We start from the raw sequence: 21917 nt of genomic DNA, 5'->3' as shown, positions 1-21917 counted from the left end.
CTGAGTCTTCTCTTAGCACCTGGGGGCACATCTGTAATGGAGAACAGGTTTTTCCAATGGAGATAGCCTGCCTGACACTCTCTTGTAAGCCTATTGGAATCAAAGTCTGGTTAACAGAAATTACCTAAGAGAAATTAAAAGTCCATCACTGGGACATAGAAATTGAGATTTCTCACGCTGCAGATTCCTCCACGAGTGGATATTTCGCTCGTGTTGGCCAAGTGATAAAGCCCCCTCCTCCATGTTCATAGCTAATGGTGCTGCAACCCTGGCCCGCCCCTTCCAGCTCCCAAGCCAGGCAGGACACACAGGCAGCTCTCCTGTGTGGAAAGGGTTCTGGGCTTTCTGAAATCTGTCACCCACACTCCATGGGCCTAATGAAAGGAGGAACGCAGCTTCTGTTTTAGCAAGCTGTGTGGCCCTCTCTTCTTTGTCATTGGATCTGTAGGTTGCTGTTGGGCAGGGACACTTCTATCAACTTCTGACCCTTCCCTGCCAATCTGCAGACCCTGGGGGTGCCCGCCCTGTCTACAGCATGATGCCTCCATCACCCCCTCTTCTCTTTGGGAACTTCCTGAGCACAGCATGGCTTACTTACATTTATGAAAGCAAAATTGTTCAAGCTCATAGGTTCACCTTTGTTTCGAGGCCCTCATAATTCATGTGTATGTCATACAGATGCATCTGTGTGTGATACTTGAGGGGCAGGCTGCTGAGGCAGGAGGGAAGCCTAAGGACCTTGGCAAGGTTTTATTTCAGACCTTATGTATCTTTTTCAGTGGAAGTTGTGGGCTGTTGTCCATTTTCTGTAGAGAAGTACAGGGGCAGTTTGATTGAAACTGTGGGTACAGTTATGTAAAGTTGTCCCTTTATTTTTTAAAAAAATTATTTTGGGCTGGCGTTGTGGCACCGTGGGTTAAGCTGCTACCTGCAATGCAGAACTCCTGCTCCACTTCTGATCCAGCTCCCCTGTGCTCCTGAGAGGACAGCAGGAGAGGCCATCCTAAGGTGGCCCTAGGACTCTGCCATGCGTGTGAGAGTGGAGTTCTGGGCTCCTGGCCTTGGCCTGGACCAGCCTTGGCCTTTGCAGCCATTTGGGGAGTGAGCCAATGGGTAGAAGCTCTCTGTGCCTCTCCCTCTTTCTCTCTCTATATCTCTGCCTTTCAAATAAATAAATAAATCCTTAAAAACACAAGCGTTATTTATTTTATTTATTTGAGAGGCAGGGGTGGGGGAGAAGAGAGAGAGAGTTCGCTTATTCTCCCACCTACTGGTCCACTCACCTCAATCAAGGTCTCCCACATAACCCAACCACCGGAGCCATTGCCTCCTACAGTCCAGTGTGCATATCAGTGGGAAGCTAGACTTGGGAGTGGACTGGGACTTGAGTCCAGGCATCCAAATGGTTGCAGGAATCCCAAGCATCACCTTAACCACTAGGCTGAATGCCCATCTCTACAGACAGTCCTTTCAGGGTCCCGCAGGTATCTAAGGCCACACAATCTTTTGGCTTGGTCTTGCCAAGGCAAACTGCAGGTGGGACTCAAAATTCCATAAATCTATAGCCGGCTCATTTTTGAGTTGATCACTTTGCATGGCCCTCGGATGAGGTTCTAAGATGTTAGAAAATACCCAAATGGCCCTTGGCAGAAAAAAGCCCCCCCCTTCAGGTGGCTCTGTTATGTAAAAATACAGGGACCCTGAGCTGGTTTGGCAAGGCAGCTGGCGTGCTGGAAATCCTCCTCAAATCTTGTTGATGTGAGATTGACGTTTAGCCCAATGGATCTTCCTCAGGGCAGTGAGAGGCCTCAGACGGAACTTCCAGCGGAGCAGGTGCTGGAACTGAATGCCCAGCAGGGACAGAGGTGGCAGGGGAGGGGAAGGAGCGCAGCGCCCTCTCAGCCCGGCCCCAGGAAAGATGCAGGGCTCCCTGGAGCAAGCGCAGCCTCTGCCTGTGCCTACGGAAGGGAAGGTAGAGCAGAAAGCGACTCATCCTGCGGTCCGATGAGCTCGGAGCTCAGCAGAGGGAGCCGGAACTGACTGGGTGTGCTTTCACACACACTGTCATTGCTTCTTAGTGTTGCTTTAGGTGTTAATTTCTTCAAGTGTGCCATCAAAAATTATAGTATTCAAGAGGTGCCGGCACACACACATGCACATTTAAAATAACAGGCATCTCCTTGTTCCTTTTTCTTATCAGGTGGCTGCCAAGCCTTTCACATCTCTCACCTCTAACGAGTATCATCCGGTTTCTTTTGATCTGAGCTGCAGAACAGGGGAGCTCATTAAAATCTGAGAAATTTTATTACCTCTGCGTGATTGTTCAACTATTCTTTTCCTTATCTGCCTTTCATAAGCAGGATTACGAGGCTGCTCGATGGGTTTTTAATATTGTCATGAAAAATCTCCCCGTGGACGTGTTTGTGCGTGATGGATCACACAGCTGTGTAGAGCCTTATTCGAATGAAATCAGCACACGCCAAAACCAGCGTAGGTGGGCACCGAGGACATTTCAGAGGCAAGCCCGCTTCAACCTGCTATCCCCTTGCAATAGGACAAACGGCCGCTAGACGGAGCCAGGGTTTCAGAAATCAAGCCCTCAGCCGGGCTTGATGGGTGGAACGCTGTCTCCAGGAAGAAGTCATTACTTCCCTTTGGAAGCCTTATCTAAGTCTCTGCTAACAGCAGTCATCTGTTTACTTTGTGTCTACAGGAGACCAGACAAAGGGTGATATTTGCAATGGATTTAGTCCCTCCGCTACAATGCCTGACCTTGGTGTAGCACTCCATTGTCTACCTAGTAATCTCCCTGCATCTTCACAGCAAGGCTGGGAGGCTGCCGGGCTGTTAGTCCTTCTGTTCTTGAGATTCGCCAGCTGAGGCCGAGTGTCTGCAGGACATTAGGATGTGTCAGGATGGTTAACCCGGACAGCTGGGGTTCCAGGATCTCATTTCTGTTTCTTACACATTTGTGTACACAGTGGGGCCAGTCTGAAGCTGACCCTCATTCCCTCTGGGTGGCATCACTTAGTCTCCTGCCCCATCCCCTGGTCAAACAGAGCGAAAAGGCAGGTAGAGCGTCTGTGTGGATAGAAAGCCACCAAAATTAGTGAATGCCTGAGGGTCAGCTTAGCTCTCACTGGGAAATCCTGGGTGTGTGAGTCTCCTGCTAGCTGGGGGCGAGCGAGGAGACCAGCACCTGTCCAGCAAGGCCACAGACGACATTCATTTAATGCTGCCTGTGATTCGCAAAGCTGAGCCTCCGGGCATCTGCTTCAGAGTCAAGTTCAACGCCTGGAAGTTTGTGAGGCAGTTTACTCCTATGGTTGTCACAGTCGGGGCTTCAGCCACGAACTTATGTGTCTATACACAGACACTGTCCTGGCCTGTTGGTAGCTCTTTGCTGGCTAAGGGTGGGAACCAGGCCAGTGAGGAGACTTGTCCAACGCCAGGACCTGCACCTGTGCCTATGGGAAAGGGATCTGCCGCCTCTGCTGGGGGTGAACCTGTTGGTCCCTCTGCCAGTCTGCCTGCCTCCTCTTTTGTTCTTTTCTCAGTTGGAAATCAGTTCTAGAAGTCAGCTCAGCGGTTAGGACATGTGTAACTTTGGCTGAAGAACCCGTAAAATCAGAAGACAAGCACATTGGATTTTGCTGCCAATTAATTTTTTTGTAAAAATTAGCAAACTGAGTGGAGAGGCCAATACTCTTGTTCCCGCACGGAACTTACTCCCTTGACAGGGGGAACTCCTGGGGCCAAGTCTGCGCTCTTAGATCGCAAGTTCACCGACTCCGGGTTAAACACCGGCCTCAGACCGGGCCCGCGCTGGCTCATCGGGCTTTCGAACCCTGCGGCCGGCGGTGAGGTGTCCCTGGGGCCGCAGCGTTGAAACTGAGCACAGGACGAGGGTGACATCAGCAGGTCCTTCCCCCGTCCCCTCCCCCGCCCCACCCGAGCCTCGCGGTGACCTTGCCCAGGGCGCCCACCGAGCGCTCTCCACCCGGCTCGGGGCCCAAGGCGAGCGCGGTTCCCGCCTGCGCCCAGAGGGTGCCGCTGCGGCCCCAGCCTTGCGTCCCTCGGCCGCCCGCCGCCTCCCGGCCGCTGCGGGAGCCCCCCGCTCGCTCTCCCGCAGGCCGGCGAGGAGGGGGGGCAAGCACCCGGTAGGGGGCGCCGCCGGCCCGGGCGCCGCGGCTCCCTCCGCCCACCCGGAGGCGGCTGCGGCGAGCAGAGCCCCGCGCGAGTGCACTGCGAGGCGGGCCGCAGGGAGGGAGGCGCGAGGAGGGCGCGAGGGGCAGCCGGAGGCAGCCGCCGCCCGCGCCCGCCCGGGTCCCCGCGGGGCGCATGGGGCGCTTCGAGCCGGGATCGCGCGCGGGCCCCGCGCCCAGCTTCCTGCTGCCGTGAGAAGCCGCGCCGGGACGCCCCCAGCCCCGAGCTGCCGGGAGGATGACCATGGCTGGGGGCCGGAGGGGACTGGTGGCCCCGCAAAACACGTTTCTGGAGAACATTGTCCGGCGCTCCAATGGTAAGGGGTGCATTCGATTTCGCTCGCCCGAGCTTTTTGTGTCCGTGCCTTTATTCCAGCCGCCCCCGGCCGCTCCGAGCTCGCTGATGCGGCACAGCCCGAGGGTCGGCTGCGCGGGCGCCCCGGGGGGCTGCTCCGGGGGCTGGGGAAGGTGGGCAGCGCGGGGCGGGGTATGCGGGGCCCCAGCCCGCGAGGAGCGCTCTCCTGGGGACGCCCCGCGGGCCTCCACCGCACGCTCTCTCGGGCTCACCTTCAAAGAGAGCGTGGCAGCTGATGAGCAAAGTCCCGGGAAAAGTGACGAGGAGCTGGGTGCCGCGGGCTCGGTGGCGCGCTCCCCAGCGATCTTGGCTCCCGGGGCGCTCTCGGGGCGCCGTCTCTGCCCGCCCCACTGTGTGTGTGTGTGTGTGTGTGTGTGTGTGTGTGTTGGGGGCGGCCGCAGGAAAAGACCCACAACTCTCGTCGCACGCTTGCGGCTGCCTCCACTTTGCTCGCCTGCGGCTAGCGAGTCCGCGGTGCGGGGACCTAGGGGCACGCTGTGGGCTGGGCTGCCCGGTGCCATCTTTTTACCTGTCCAGCCACCCTCTTGGAGGTTAAGCCGGGGCTCGCGAGGGGCAGGTGCTTTTTCGGGACTTGCAGAGCGCAAGGTTGAGTGGCCACAGGCACAAACCTGACCGTATTTCTTCTCTTCCACACCTGTGCTAATTTATGGCACGCTGAAGTCTCGCTCACCTATCAATTCGCAAACTCTCCAAACCTGTCTACCCCGATCCATTCCTCGATAAAAATCTGCTCCGCACTCGTCTGTGCCCATGGCCTTAAGATGGGCAGCAGCATGGAGCTCTGTGGGGCGAGGGTCCCGGGGGCAGGGGCGGAAGGGGACAATTTCAGACGCCCGCGGGACCCCGCGCCGAAGCCCTCGCAGAGCCCACGGAGTCCCGGCCGCTGGACGGTGCCGCATCCACCTGTTCCCCGCACCGCCGCAGTGGAGGGAGCCGGGTCCTGCGCGCGCCCTGCGGGCGGCTGGACTCCCCTCGCTCGGAGACAGGTGCCGCCAGGAGGGCGTGAGGAGCTCACGCAGGAAATGGGTTTCAAACATCATGGTTCCGGAGCCTTAAGGAACTTGTGTTAAACAAACAAGCAAACAAAAAAACCAACAATGAGCGTCCGACTGGATTTAGTTAGGGACACAGAGGAAGAGCGTGAACGGTAACTTAGGCTGCTGAGAAATACTCTAAACAGCGATTCGAATTTATCTTAGACGACGCATCACAAGGGCAGCAAATCATCAGGTACTGTCTAGGTGCTCTGGGAACCCGCGTTTCTTCATTGTGTGCCTCAGAAGAAGAGTTCGCGAGAGTGTTTCTGGTCCATCCTGGTTTCCTTCAACGTGTTCCTTAGTCCGAGGGACTCTGGCGGCTCTTGGAGCAAGGGCACAGCCGCTACCCAGGGGTGCAAGGTGGGCGATGGCTACCGAGGGAGGGAGCAGCCACAGTGAGCTCCGCAGGGGGTGGGGGAGGTAAGCGGCAGGTGTTCAAGGCTTTTAAAACAAAACCTGATGTAATGGTTAGGGTGCTGCTACTGCTGAAGCTGTGGCTTCCTTAGGCCATGTGGCGGCGGGCTTGGAGATCTGGGGACGCTGGTGTCGGTGATAGGAACTTGCCATGTTTTGGTGAGGAGGCACTCTGTGTTTAACGCGTGCTGTGTAGGTTTTTGAGTGGGGGCAGCAGGCAGATTTTCTGTGTGGCAGTCAGAGGGCTCGTGAGCTTTGCAGGAGGGCCGTGCCAATCGTGGGGCCGAGGAGGCAGAACACCTAGTTTAGTGGATCTTCTTCTAGCCAATTCTACACAGAACCTCAATAGAATAAGTCGCTGGGAGTATTTTTAGCATTAGCATTTTCATTTTAATACCAGTTCTCACGTCTTGATTTCAATTATCCAACCACCCAGACAACATCAACAATAAAAATGAAACATCTTGGGAGCATTGGATCAACTTTTTTTTTTTTAAATCATCAATCATTTCAGAAGAAAACATTTTAATCTTGAAATGTGGGTTTTAAGTTTTTAGTGATCCTTTTCATAATATTTCCTGAACACTAATGGAAAAAACAATAAAGTGAACTCTTAGAACTATCACAGTGTCTGCATGCATTATATTATTGTCCTATGATGGGAAAAGTCTATTTAAAAATATCGATTGACTCTTCCTAAAATCTACCAGCATATTTTTAGACATTACAGTGTTTTAATAGCACTTTATCTTTAAATAGAAATACTTTATGATCATTTTATTAGCTGTTTTCTCCCAGCGGGCCCATGTGGTATTTTACAAATCAGAAAGCCAAGTCCTAGGAGTATGAAGATGACCCGAAGTGGCAGAGCTGACAGCGCCAGGGCTGGTGTTCTTGCGGGGATGTGGTCCATCCTTCTCGTAGCATTGTTAGTCCAGCCCTCATGACTGACTCTGTGAAACTATTTTCATTGTTTTTTTTTTCTTTTTTAAAATTTATGTATTTATTTGAAAGAGTAACACAGAGAGAGGAGGAGAGGCAGAGAGAGAGAGAGGTCTTCCATCTGCTGGTTCATTCCCCAGTTGGCTGCAATGGCTGGACCTGTGCTGATCTGAAGCCAGGAGCTTCTTCCAGGTCTTCCACGTGGGTGCAGGGGCCCAAGCACTTGGGCCATCTTCTACTGCTTTCCCAGGCCACAGCAGAGAGCTGGATGGGAAGTGGAGCAGCTGGGACTCGAACTGGCGTCCATATGGGATGCCGGCACTGCATGCTGCGGCTTTACCAGTACATCGCAGTGCTGGCCCCTTCATCATTCTTTAAAAAAGAGAAAAACACCACTCACATTGTATGCTAGCGGATAACAGAACTGGCAGTGCATCAGGTACTTCAATACCTGATGTCCGCACTATTCCAGAACTGTAGACACTGTCATTTAGCTCTCCTTTCTCATCAGTGTGTGTAAGCACTTGATGCAAGCGACTTTCCTCAAATGTTTGAGGGCAGAACTGCTGCGGCCCCGAGCAACTTGACTCCAGTGTCACATTTTTTATGGTGCACCATGCAGCGACATTCCTCGTATTAGCATTATTTTCTCTCAAGAAGCATAATTTCCCAGCGGAGATGAAATAAAATGTTATAACAACAAGAACAACATCCATTTTGGCTAACAGCCACACTACCACATCCAAGCAGGCTAACCGGGCCAAGGAGAGGCTGATTCTATTTCAGGGAAGTGCAGTCTTTCCACCTTTGTAAGTGGTTTAGCCACAGCCATGGGCAGGATAACGGGCACTTAACATCTGTGTGCCCTGTTAGGAAGTCCAACTCACTTTTCAGAGAGGATCACGTTTGCTTCCCATAAGTCAGCAGAGGAGATGCAGGGGTGCCATTTTATGTATTATTATTATTTTACTCGTAAATGTGTTTGAGAGAGAGAGAGAGAGAGAGAGAGAGAGAGAATGAGAATCTTCTGTCTATTAGTTTATTCCCCAGACACCCACAACAGCTGGAGTTGGGCCAGGTTGAAGCCAGGGGCCAGGAACTCAGTCTGGGTCTCCCAGGTGGGTGGCAGGGACCCAAGTACTTAGGCTTCTTCCCAGGGTGCACATGGGCAGGAAGCTGGAATCAAAGCAGAAGTGGGACTCAAACCCAAGCACTCCAGAGTGGGACGCTGGTGTTCCAAGTGGCATCTTAACCATTATGCCAAATGCCTGTCCTGTGTTTTCCATTTTAGAATTTAAGGAACTAACAATCCTATGGTTAACTGATTTGCCTACAGTTAGTAAGAGGTAGAGGTAGAAAAAGACAGAGGCAGATCAGGGACTTGTGAGGGGTTGGTATTGGTTTATTCATTCAACAAGCACTGGGATATAGCAGAAAACTAGACCGCCTCCTTCCCCGTAGGAAGTTATGTTCCGGTGAATCTTGGTTCATGGCTGCACCATGTGCAAGGGCAGCAATTGATATTTTGCTTACTGAAAAGTGTTGTTAAGGAGTTACTGGCGTTGTTGGCACTAAAACCTAGTTTAACTTTCTCTGGTACATGTGGATACCATTTGAAGGAGCGGTTTGGTAATTATCTGCTTCTTGGGTGCATGTTAAGTAGTCAGCAGGAAGAATTAAGGCCCCAGATCTGATCTGAGTTTTGCTTGTGGTCCTGTCGCTGATCATTTTAAGTCCTATTGCCTTTGCTGTCGCGTAGACAGAGCCAGCCCGTCTCTCTTTACACTCACGGTTGGAAAGCGTTGTCCCAGAATATACTTTGATGGCTGCTCCAATCTGCAGGCCCTCGTCAGAATGCTCACTGAAGTAAATAGGGGATCTGCCTCAGCGAGGCTGGCAGACCTGGGTGCCAGGAAAACACAAAAATATTACTCCAAGTGGTCTCGCTCGAGGCAGACATATGTCTCAGTGTTCGGGAACCTATAGCAAACAATTGTGGGTGCCAGTAAGGATCCATGCACACTAGCAGGAGAGACACGTGGCGCATTTGGGTACAGATTTATGTACATGCATAATCTGCAGATTGCTAAATCAGCTGTGTTTTTGTGTCGTGTTAAGTTGGTTCAGGTTGTTGGTGTAATTAGGTAGCACACTGGATGAGAGCCGTGTGTAATGTGTCTCATCAGGGATGTGTTGAGCCCGGGTCCTGTTTATGAAACACAGAGCTGGTTAAGATCCTCTGTGACTCTGGAATGGGAGTGGGTGCTAATCTGGATTACTGCTGGCTTAGCAGACCCAGTGTTTTCTTGCCACAGGTTCTGAGATAACCTTCAGCCAGGGCCCCGCCGTCTTTCTCTGAAAGCGGTAGTGAGCTGAATCTATTGACGGCTGGTAGCCGGGGCCTTGAGAGCAGGAAGCCTTGTGATTGCATGGAAGGCAACACAACTTCTGAAGCCCACGGCTGTTATGAAATTAATCTGTTGAAATCATCTATTGTGGGATGAACCAGAGGCGTTGCTCTAGTGCAGAATTCTTCTCTTACGCTTGGACGCCATTTAGCATTGGTTCCCTGAGCTTTATCTTGAAGCTCCTCCGGCTTCCCTCTCCTTTAATTTTGGTTAGTTAATGGCCTGTGAATACGTTTAAAACCCGATTCGACTATTTGTACAGAGGAACCCCGTTTCCTAAAACAAGTGTTTGCTTTATACCTTTAGGACATTGACAGCAGGTTCCCCTCTTAGTGGCCACACCTGTAACTGACGGTGGTCTCCACAATTCCCCATGAGTCCCGCCCACTGGTTGTGAGGTGCGTGCCCGGCTAGCTTCAGTGGTGAGCACTGTCTTACAATTGACTCCAGCTATGCGCCCGTTCCCTTCTCTCTGCTCTCCTCCCCACCCCTCTTCCTTCTTTTTTATTGCTGTTGTTTGATCTCATCCAGTCTGTCCTCTGGTATCCGCTGCTCATCTGAGACCTGCCCTATGGAGCCAAACCCCCCTTGCCCAGTGCTTTTTCCTGCTGTGAATGATTTCTCCCAGGAACTTAATAATGTTGTCTTGTCTTTCTTCTTCTCCCTTGTTTTTTTAACCTTTTAAATATTATTTAATATCACAAATAGAAAAGCACATAGAACAATTCTGTGCAGCTTAACATTTTTTTAAAAAAGATTTATTTATTTATTTGAAAGACAGAGTTACAGAGAGAGAAGGAGAGGCAGAGAGAGAGGTCTTTTATACGCTGGTTCACTCCCCAAATGGCTGCAATGGCCGGAGTTGCAACGATCCAAAGCCAGGAGCCAGGAGCTTCTTCTGGGTCTCCCATGCAGGTGCAGGGGCCCAAGGATTTGGGCCATTTTCCAGTGCTTTCCCAGACCACAGCAGAGAGCTGGATGGGAAGTGGAGCAGCCGGGACTAGAACCGGTGCCCTTATGGGATGCGGGCACTGCGGGAGGTGGCTTTATCCACTATGCCACAGTGCCGGTCCCTTCTGTAAAGCGAACACCATGTCATCACCATCTACATCAAGAATTATGGCCTTGACAGCCCTTCACAGCCTCTGTGGGACCCTTCCTCGTCCCAACACCCTTCCTCCCCTCCTAAAGGGAGCCATCTCCTGCTTACAGGGTGGTCCCTTTCCTGCTTTTCTTCCTCATTTTGCACCTTATTTTGCATTCCTGACTGCTGCAGTTTGTATTTGCCATTCTGGAGCTTAGGTACCTGGTCCCGCTATTCCTTTGTGAGACGGTGACTCCTGCACGTTGCCGCGTGTACTGTAGATATCTCAGTTTCCCCTGCTGCGTAGTACTTCATGGTGTGGCCATCTCACACATTTTAGTTATTCATTCTGATGGCCACAAACAGTTGTTTCCAGTTCTGTGCTTTTAGTGCCGCTGCCATCACTCTTGCACCTGCCCTTTGGCCCGGTGGGCACCCATTTCTCCCGGGTGCACGCACACCTAGCAGGCACATACTTCCCTGTGGTAGAGGCTGCTGAACAGTTTGCCAAAAGATTTGTTACAACTTATGCTCCCACCAGCAGTGGATGAGAATTCTCATCACTTTTCATCCTTGCCAACGTTTTGCATTTTTTTTTTTAAATCGTGACGTTCCCCAAGCAATCTAGTAAGTAATAAAACAGGGTCATTTAGGGTTATGTTAGTTGTAAGCACATGATCAAAATGAAATGAAAACAAAACTTGCTCTTGTCCTCTGGGAGGCATCAGCATCTACTGTGTTTTTAATGTTCTGACTGTGTGAGCTCCGTAACACATGATCATAAATGACGCGAAAGGCTTGCACTGTTGAATTATGTACAAAGGGTGCATGCAGGGCTGGAGCTCATTTTTTTTTCTCCTTGTTTTTTGTTTTTGGTGTGTGTGTCTGTGTGCTCAGCAGATTCATTCTCTTAGACTGAAGAGCAATAAACCCTGGAGACAAAGATTATGTAAAAGTTTGAGCTGGAAGGTAAAAGGAACTGGGGAGTGAATGATTTATATGTGTTTCAGCGAAAGGAATAAAATGATAGGAGGAAGGGTCCAGAGTTAGTGGAGGGATCAAAAACCAAAGGAAGATGTAAACATAAACAAAGGCTGCTTGCCGGTTCAGTTTCAGAGGCACAGGGGGCATCCCGTGTGCCCAAGACTGCACGAGACACTGTGACGGCCAAAACGAGGGAGGCTTTTGGGATGTTGGGTCTCCTTGGGGAACCCACGAAGAAGACCAATGTGCACTGGAAGCCTCTCCCAAGATGTAGGAGATGCTAGATGGCTTCATTACCCCTTGGGAACGTCTCACTACAAAATACTCGTAGATGTGGACGTCCGGAGTCCTGAGTGGATTGCAGAAGACTGCAGCCTGTACGAAGCTTTGTCTGGACATGGTGGAAGCTTCCTTAAGAAAACCCTTTTCCTCTGGGATATCTCATTGCTCTGCCGCCTTTGGCCTGCTGTCCTGGGTTGCTCGGCCACGGTTGGGAGCTTGTAGCGTATCCTGGATGCAGGAATTTGTTCGATGCTCACATTGTTCTCTATACAAGCTCAGTCTTGCTGAATAGATTGCAATCTGGCCAACTCCGGTATCTCCTCTGTTCTCGTGGTTGCTGCTCTGACAGTCAGGCACTCCTGTTAATGAGAAAACCACTTAAAATTCTTCTGATTGAGCATTATATAGAGTGATGCCAATAGTCCGTTAGCTTACTCATACGAGGATTACTCATTATGTAAATTAAAATAACAATTCTTTTGATTAGCCCTGTGTTGCATAAAACTGATGATCTGAAATTAACTGAGTCACTCCTATAGTTATTAACGTAGTGATGAGCCAGGAGTGCCTCCGAACCCTCATTTCTCCTAGCTTTTTGCAGGTTCTGCAGTGACATCAGGTGCTTCCGTAGAGAAGAGAAATGGCCTCTCATTTTCCTTAAAGCAATGATGTGGGCATCCTGCACTGGTGTTCTCAGTGTGCCGGAGTCAGCATTTGAAAGCTGATACCATATTGGCAAGTTTTACTGACATTTATCTCCTGCTTAGCTTTGGCTTGTATTAGGAATACATTTGGAAAACATCTTGGACTTGAACTTCACAAATTTGAGTGAAAAGCCTGTATTTATTTCAATGAAATGGATGTGTAAGCTTTAGTTTTATTGCATTGTCTTGCGGCATCATTGGGGCTGGATTGAGTAGAGTTCCGTGCTGCTGTCATTAAGGCTGTGTGTTCAGCCTCTGCACGAGCCACTGTTCTGCGTACCTCCCGTTGGCTTTTCTAGAACTACTGCTCGCCCTGCTCATCCCCCAGTCTGTTCTGTGTCCTGGGAGGGTGGCCTGAGTGCTCAGAGGTGCCCTCTCCAGGCTCCCTTGCTTTCTGGCTCTCCTACTGCGCCTCCTACCTGAGACAGGAGGAAGAGAGGGGTTGTGGCACTTACTCCCCTGGGTCCCTCTTGTGAGATTCTTGCAGCCCGGTTGTTTTCCCTTGGTGAAAGGTTATGTCTGCAGCTTGCTCTCTTTGGGTTTAGAGGCTTCAAGTTGCCAGCTGTCCTGACTGTGGGCTCTGCACTGTGGCTAGAGGTCTCCTTGGTGCTGGAGCCGGCTGCAGCTGGCTGGCACTACCGCTCAAGATCTGCTTATGCACGTCTCTTCCCTGTTCCTCAAGTTCAGGAACTTCAGCTTGGTGCTTGAATTCTGCCATGCTGAGAATAGTCCCACCTAGGGAGTGGGCACAGGCCAAAAATCAGGGCTCTTTTCCCTCTGGGGAACAGGTTTACCAGTATGCTATTGCCCATGTCTCACCCGTGACTTTGTAAATATTTCTTTTATTGAATATGCCTCAAGTACCCATTTGAATGTGTCATGTTTTCCTACTGAGAGAGCCAGCTACTGGTTCTCTGGATGAAGTATTCTCTCAGCCGTTTGTCCGGATCGTTGTGAGTCATGGGGGGTGAACTTGGTGAAGGGTGTGTGTGTTCTGTGTTCCTTTCAACATACAGAAGGCATCGGTGTCCTGCCTGATGATGTTGCTTTTCAGTTCCCTGCGTTGGTTACCTGCGGGCTTGGTGAAATGCCTTCATGTTCATTTCCATCTTTTCAGTTTTGTAATCTCACCAGTCAAGAATGCATAATTTAAAAAAGAGATTTATTTATTTGAAAGGTAGTGTGACAGAGAGGGAGAGACAGAAAAAAAGAGATTTTCCATCTCCTGGCTCACTTCCCAAATGGCTACAATGGAGCCTGGAACTCCATCCAGGTCTCCCCCATGGATGACAGAGGCATAAGCACTTGGGCCACCATCTGTTATTTTTCCAGGTGTATTAGCATAAAGCTGGATTGGAAGCAGAGCTGCTGGGAGTCGAACCAGTGCTTTGATACAGGAAGCCGGCGCTGCAAGTGGTGGCTTAACCCACTGTACCACAATGCTGGCTCCAAGAAAGAGCACAATTCAGTTGTGAGTTTACCAGAGATATTAGAAGTAAGATAGTACTGGTTATAACCATGAATTATAATTATTGGTTATAATGACCTTGTATAAATTAAATAGCCTTTCTCACCTGTGTACCTGATAGTGGGCCAAAGGTTTTACATGCCTCTTCTCTAATTTTCACTGTGACTCTATTCTTTAGGTACTCTCTTTTCTCCCATTTTTAAAATATTTGTTTTTATTTATTTGTTTGAAAGAGTTACATAGAGGGAGGGAGGGAGAGATCTTCCATCTATCTAGTTCACTCCCCAAATGGCTGCAATGGCCAGAGCTGGGCCAGCTGGAAGCCAGGAGCTTGGAGCTTCTTCTGTGTCTTCCATATGGGTGCAGGGGCCCAAGCACTTGATCCATCCTCCACTGCTTTCCCCGGTGCATTAGCAGGGAGCTGGACCAGAAGTGGAGCAGCCGGATCTTGAACTGGTGCCCACATGGGATGCTGGTGTCGCAGGTGGCAACTTAACTCGCGACACCACAACATGGGTCCATCCTTATTCTCATTTCACAGATATAGAACCCAAGGTTGAAAAAAGTTGTCTTAGATTAAGATTGCTAGTATTGGAGACTCTAGTAAATTGTTAGAAATGTGAATTCTTGGACCTGACTTCATGCATAGTGGGTCAGACATTCTGAAGATGGGCCCTGGTTCGCTGTGTTTTAGTCACTTCCATTGGCCTGTACAGTTGGAGACCCCCTGCTGTAGAAAGCCCCATTCGTGTCTCCATTGATGAGGCAGATGTGTGGCTGCAGGGCGTGAGCAGTGGAGGAGCGTGAATGTGAGTGTGTGAGTAGACCTTGGCTCTGTTAACTCTTGGTCTCCAGTTTTTGGCCATCAAAGAAGGAGGTCCTTTTCTCTGAAGGGAGGTGAGAACTTCCACTTTGACTATGGCCTTGTCTAAATACCGACGGAGTTTGTGGATTCAAAAGGCTTCCATAGCCTTGGCAGCTCATGTCAAGAGCCTCGGGTGATCACTGATATCACACATAAGAGTGTTAATTGTTAAATTAACAACAGGAGTCACTGTGCACTTACTCCCCATGCAGGACCTCTGTCCTCAATGAGTTGTATTATGAGAATTAACTGTAAAATGAGTTCTCAGTTTTTGTGTGTATGTCCGTGTGTGTACAAGTTGTTGAGATCTTTACTTAGCATAGAATTGGTCTTGTGTGTACAAAGTTAATTGAAAATGGATCTTAGTGGAGAATGGGACTGGGAATGGGAGAGGGAGGAGGAGGAGGGGTGGGAGTGTGGGTGGGAGGGCGGTTATGGTGGGAAGAATACCTATATTCCTGAAGTTGTACTCATGAAATCCTTAAAAATTAATTAATTATTAAACCCCCAAAATGGTGGGTTTCCTCTGCCACACTGCATCCACCGTCTGCCTTTCGTTTTCTGGTAACTGGATGGCTCCATTCTCTTTGTTGTCCTCACTATACCCCTCTTAATTTTGCAGCTGTCATTTCAAGAATGAGGAAACAGATGTGCATATGCAATCTGCCATTTTGAAATGACACTTGATGCGTTTGAAAGAGGGGGTCCTAGATTCTAGTGATTCTCCTTCTGTGATGTGAGAGTCCGTTGCAGCTTTCCTGCCCAGCTAGATCTCTCGGCTGCTTGCTGCAGCCCCCCGCCCCACGCTGAGGGGTCCACTTTCCTCTGCAGTTCTCATCATCTTCAACTGCCCAGTGCCTACCTCTCACTTGTCCCCAGCAATGCCTTCCCTGGATTTCCTGGTTTTCTTCTCTTTGTATTTCCATGTAGGGGCAGAAAAGGGGGTGATCCCTTCCTTGTCCATCTTAAAGGGTCATGTCCAACACTCCTCCTATAACAGAAGTCAGGTTAGCCAGAGAAAAGCATAGCAAATTTATTCATGTGCACATATGCACAGGACTCATGCAAAAATATGGAACTCAAAGAAGAGGACAGATGGTTGAAGCTTCAATATCCTCTTCGTAGAGGAGAGGGAAGTTGGGGGAATGTAGACAATTTCAGAGGGAAAGGAATCCATCTTTAGAGAAATGAATGAACTCAGCAGGCACGCAGCAGCTTGGGACGAAGTTCCTCAGGGCTCTGGGGTGGTCTTTGATTTTCAAACACTGTGATATGAGTTACTCTTCCTTGGTTAAGGAAATTTCAGGAAGACTTGGAGGTAATGGTGTACTTCTTTGGTGGACCCAGTCTTTAGGTCAGTAGGGAACTTCAGACAAAGCCTCTCCTTCCATGTAGTAAGAGAAAGAGAATCAGGAAGGATTGAGAGCCGGGGGGTTGGGGGAAGTCAGGGAGACCTTGGCTCTGAGACTGTTTGACCAGCTCAGTCTGGGGTTCCTGTTCTGAGCCCCAGTGTTCCTCTGGCTCTTGGTTTCCATATCTCCCCTGTGTCTCTCCTGGAATCTCTCTTGGACTTTCCCCCAGCTCTGGGTCTTCCTCTTGGTCTCTTCCCCCGGGATGCCTGTTCTTCGACTCTGCTTAAGCTCTCACGTTCTGTGTTGGCCCATCCTCCCCATGCCTGTCTCCCTCCATGCCTTCACTCTCCTCTCCTTCACCCATCCGTCTTCCCGTCTGTCTCTGCCTCTTGCTGTCTGTATGTCTGTCTCACTGTGTGTCTGGCCCCCTGTGCTATCTGTCTTCAACCCCATCTTTGTTGTTACTACATGCCTATCACCATGCATCTGTCCCTGTGCTCTCTGCCTCCTCCCTCCATCTGTATCTGCCCCTGCCAGATACAGATGCTCCCTGTCCAGTGCTCCCTTCACATGGCCTTGCAGCTGCTCCTCGGAGCTCCCCATTTTTCTTGCAGGACTGCCTCTCTGCAGTTATGCATCAGGTTAAAGTTGTTTCTCAGCTCTGCAGAGTTGATACAGCCTCAGTGTTTTCCCTTTTGTTCTGGGAAGAGAATCTAATTGGGCCATTTCTGAATATGGGTGGTTTGACCAATAGAACCCTGCTGCTTTAGTCTTTTGCTACAAGACCTGGGAGGGGGAAGCAAGTGGACTGATATGTGGAGTGAGGAGGGTAATCAAGCTGGAGTGGGAAGCTTCCAAATGGAAAGGCCTGGCTCCTGCACTTCTGCCTTTCTCGGGACACAGTAGATACTCAGTGTGGGAAACTGAGCCGCTGAGATTCCTCCCATCCACCTGCTGCTACCCTCCATCTGTTCTGAGAAAGCTCAAAATTAACACGGGAGGCAAATGTGAAAGTAGCATAAGAAATGCAATCCCTTTTCAGGTACTGGTTACTATTGCTATGTTGTTTACCTTGAACCATTTTTTTTGAGTTCTGGGAATGATTATTATTTTTTTTGTTCAATGGTTGTCTAAGATTTTTTGTTCAAAGTGTTTATGATATATATTCAGATGTACATTAATAAATTATTAGGACTATAAAAATGACAATAAAAATCCCTGAGTGATTAATTTATTGAACCATTTTAAGCAATTGACCACACAAACAAATGTTTCCTAGTAGTAATTCAAGATACTGCTGACTTCATATTTGTTACGTCAAGTATCATTCAGTAGTCAAGCCTCTATATTTCTAACACATTTTCACGTATACTCTCATTCCCTTGCATATTGCTTGTGAACCGATCTATCTCTCTGTTTATTATTTTAAAATCTTTGATTGGGTGCTGAATGGAGATGAAGGTCATGTTTTTGAAAGCGTTTACTTAGGGGCAGCTTCCCAGTAAATGAAGTGTTGAAGTTTGCTTTTGAAATTGAAATTTCTCCCCCCATTGTAATTTACTGACTTAATCAAAAATGTATTTTTGTAGGATATTAAAATCAGAGACAAAGCAAATAACTATTGAATCTCTTGGGAGCTTAGTTTGTTTTGTGCAAAGATTGGGCCCTTGACAATTTAGAGAAGTCGTTTTCATGTAATTCTATTGTTGAAAAACACAAGAGAGCCACAAAATGACTTTGCTGATATTAAGTTCTGGGATGTTTCCCGTCAGTGTGTCTTACCTACCTAGCTTCTTGCTGCTCATCGTGTCTTCTCCATCCTAGCAAATGAGATCACACCCTGACCTTTTAAAAACATAATTTCTGGTGTGAATTTTATTTGGGTTCAGGTAAATTGAGCTATTGTTTCTTGGTCTTTGTCTAGTGTTGATATATATACTTCTTGTCTCATCTAGTTTTTTTTTTTTTTAAGGCTGTATTTTATTTATTTGAAAGGCAGAGTTATATATATATATATATAGAGAGAGAGAGAGAGACAGAGACAGAGAGATCTTCCATCTGCTGGTTTACTCCCCAAATGGCCACAATGACCAGGGCTGGGCCAGGTCGAAGCCAGGAGCCAGGAGCTTCATCTGGATCTCCCATGTGGGTGCAGGGGCCCAAGCTCTTGGGCCGTTCTCTGCTGCCTTCCCAGGTGCATTAGTAGGGAGCTGGATCAGAAGTGGAGCAGCTGGACTTCAAATCAGCACCCGTATGTGATGCCAGGGTTGCAGGTGGCTACTTAACCTGCTGAGCCACGATGCCTGCCCTTGTTCTCATCTTTCATCTCAATCATTGTTTTTCTATTTTTATTTCCTTGTTCCAAGAGAAAGGAAACTATATTTGTTACTTTAGCTTGCCTTGTAAGAGCACTGATGTTCTTAGTAATCTACAACATTACAGAGTGTCAGGAAGACATGTTCTCTTCTAAGGAAACGATCTAGAGTTATTAGAAGTACACTGCAAAATATTTGCTGTAGCCCTCTAAATAACTGGTGTTGGCTGGGAACAAGAAATATGTGTGAACTGCTTGCTGAATGTAGCTTTTATCTGTGTAATTGCCAAAACTGAGTCACTTTTCTAAGTCATTGCTTTAGTTAGTTTCTCCTTTGTTACTTGTGGTAATTACGATGAAAAGCAATTTTCTAATAATTTCTTTTTAGAATATCTCTGTGTTACGCTTTATGGGCAAATGGTAGGTTTAGGGATGATTTTGACACATCTGACGACCACAGTGTAATTTGGCTCATGCCCCATCAGCTGAAGAAACTTTAGGGGGAGGGGAGCCTTACATTTTTAGAGGATGTTTGCTGTATTCTGTGGATCAGAGGAAAACTGTGTGGGCTGAGGAAGGTTGAATTTAGGAAAACCTTGCAGTTAATTGCAGGCACTCTTGCAGTTACCGACCCTCAGGGGGCAAAAAGGCATCCAAGGGAGGCAGAAGAATCTGGCTAATTTGCATCAAAGACCTGGAGAACTTTGAGATGAGAGCCAATGAATAAATCATGGCGAGGGCAGCCAGGTTGAGCCTGCACATTTGACTGAACAATGTAGGAGGGACTTGATGAGTTTAGAAAATCTCAAGTTGGAGGCAGATGTTTCAGAATGGACCACTGGCTGATTGGCCGTTTCACATTCTATCTTTTTGCAAAAAGACTAGTCGGCTTTCTGAATCCAGGGGTTCTGCATACAGTGTGGTAACCACTGTATTGTAAGTAATCTAGGGAGGATTTAAAGGACACAGGTGGATGTGCATAGGTTCCATGCAAATAACATGCCATTTATGTATGGGACTTGAGTATCTGAGGGTTCTGGTGTCTGGGGTTCCTGGGGCCAATTCCTCAGGGATTTTAAGGAGGGGTGATGATGTATATATTTCTTACCTGGAGCTTACTGACTCCAAAGACAAATTTGGACACTTGCCTTATCTATAAATGGACCTACCAGAATGTGATTTATTTCCACTGTAGAACCCTTGGACAGTATGGTACGTATTTACATGAATACAGCATATCATGTCATTTCCCAGACCTGACTAATTCCACTGAGAAAAGCCTGATACAGCATGGCTGATTTGAAATGTGAATACTAAGTTTAGAAGGGGTTTCTGCTAGTTTTAAGTGACCCAGGCTGTGTAGAGAAGTGATATTTCAGAGTACCGAGTGGTTGATTACTCCAAGGGGGTGGTGGCTTGCAGGTGGCAGGGGCAGCATCTGGTTTGTTCTGTGTTGTGAATGTAGTTACTTAGAGAGGCGTCTTCTGATACTACCAGAGGCTAGAGATCTATTCAGGCTCCCAGTTGCACCCAGACCCACGGAGCGGATGTGGCTCAGCTACACAGTTCATTAGGGACAACACTGCGGCTGGAACCCAACTCGTTGTCCCCACCAGCGTCTTTCAGATGGTGCCCTGGGATATTGGGGTTGCTGAGGGAGGGGCAGGGTGGATTAATAGGGTGTTTATTACTGCTCTTTCTTTTATTGGTTTCCACAGCTGATGAGGTTCTTTAGTTCTTCTCCATGTCATCCCAGGACCTTTTTTCTTTCACTAGATGGCCTCTGTTGTAGAGAGTCCATGTGGCCTGTGCAGTGGTAGAGCTGGACTTCACAAATGGACGGTCAGGGCTTCCAGGAGTGCCCAAGCCGGCAGATACTAAAGCGAAGGCCTGGGATCAGCACAGCAGCAACTTTACTGCAGTCTATTGGTGGGAGCCAATCACAGACCTGCCCAGGTTCAAAGGGAAGGGCTTACACAGGGCATGAAAGGAAGGAGGCGGAGGTTGTTGGGGGACTTCCAATGTTATCTCAATGTTCATGGTGAGGCTTGGACTGTACCTTTCAGCTGTTGTAGAGAGGGGACCCTCAGCTCTGCACATGTAAGCAGCTTGTCTCTTCTAAAAAATATTTTCATAAAAGAAGAAAGAAATTGGAAAAGATTTACAGAGCCCCACAGTGTCTGGAAGGGCTTATGTTGCCTCCTCTCTGGAGGCATTCATGAAGAGTCCCAGCAGTGCGGCTCGGCAGTGCCAGGAGTCAGGAGGGCAGTGCCCTCTCAATGCATCCCGAGTCTTACATCGTTGAGTCTTAATGTTTTGGAAACCATTTTACTCGCATTACCTGCAGGGTTTTTTTTTTAATTAATTTATTTATTTGAAAGGCATAGTTACAGAGAAGCAGAGGCAGAGAGAGAGAGAGAGAGAGAGAGAGAGAGAAAGAAAGAAAGAAGTCTTCCATCCACTGGTTTACTCCTCCAGATGGCTGCAATGGCCGGAGCTGTGCTGATCCAAAGTCAGGAGCCAGGAGCTTCTTCTGGGTCTCCCATGAGGGTGCAGGGGCCCAAGGTCTTGGGCCATCTTCCACTGCTATCCAGGCCATAGCAGAGAGCTGGATCAGAAGTGGAGAAGCTGAGACTCGAACCGGCACCCATGTAGGGTGCCAGCACTGCATGTGGTGTCTTTACCCGCTATGCCACAGTGCCGGCTCCTACCTGCAGGTTTTTACTCAATTGAAGACTATCCAAGGGAGCCAAATAAAGGTCAAAATGACAATATCAGCTCTTTTTTTTTTTTTTTTTTGATTTATTTATTTGAAAGCCAGAGTTACACAGAGAGAGGAGAGGCAGAGAGGCAGAGAAAGGGAGAGAGAGAGAGAGGTCTTCCATCTGCTGGTTCATTCCCTAGTTGGCCTCAATGGCTGGAGCTGTGCTGATCTGAAGCCAGGAGCTTCTTCCAGTCTCCCACACAGGTGCAGGGGCTCAGGGACTTGGGCCATCTTCTACTGCTATCCCAGGCCTTAGCAGAGAGCTGGATCTGAAGAGGAGCAGCTGGAACATGAACCTGCACCCATGTGTGATGCCAGCACTGCAGGTGGTGGCCTTACCTGCTACACCACAGCACTGGCCCCCAGCTCTGTTACTCTTAGATTAGAGAACATGGCAGTGTCATTTGTTTCCTCCTCAAGCCTAGACATTGGCTTTGGACCACGAGTTACTGACCGACTCCTAGGCTAAGAAGCTGGAGCTGACTGAGCAGAGGTTTAGCAGGGCCTATTACATGTAGGTGCTGAGTACCACACACAATCAGGTAGTTCAAGCCTTCTCTGTCCTCTCCATGCTGGGGCACAGGCCACTCTGAGAGGCCCAGATGCAATGGGGTCCTCTTGCTTTTGAGGTTCCTACTGGTAGCTTGATCTATCTGATTATGGAGGTGTAAGGGGAGTGAAAAGAGAACTCAAAGTGTTTCCTCCAGAGCTTCTTTGC

At 48.9% G+C, this 21917-nt stretch overlaps 1 protein-coding gene across 5 annotated transcripts in view; it reads left to right on the top strand.

The window, feature by feature from the left end:
- The first annotated feature begins 4099 nt into the window (after positions 1–4099).
- The window catches only part of KCNH1 (potassium voltage-gated channel subfamily H member 1), a 377304-nt gene continuing 359486 nt past the window's right edge, over positions 4100–21917 (top strand). For 2 of the 5 annotated variants that reach the window (XM_002717532.6, XM_089312135.1), the window contains exon 1: positions 4102–4522. In XM_002717532.6, the coding sequence (XP_002717578.1) occupies positions 4444–4522 (79 nt within the window). In that variant the 5' untranslated portion in view covers positions 4102–4443. Of the gene's footprint in view, positions 4523–5416; positions 5812–9738; positions 9805–21917 lie in introns of those variants that run through there. The other 3 variants (XM_002717533.6, XM_089312133.1, XM_089312134.1) reach the window with 3 other exon arrangements.

The sequence above is a fragment of the Oryctolagus cuniculus genome, chromosome 13 (genome assembly GCF_051225735.1).
Source record: "Oryctolagus cuniculus isolate XC-2025 breed Fujian yellow rabbit chromosome 13, ASM5122573v1, whole genome shotgun sequence".
NCBI lineage: Eukaryota > Metazoa > Chordata > Mammalia > Lagomorpha > Leporidae > Oryctolagus > Oryctolagus cuniculus.
Note: the sequence above shows the minus strand (reverse complement) of the source record. Positions and strands in the feature narration are given on the sequence as shown.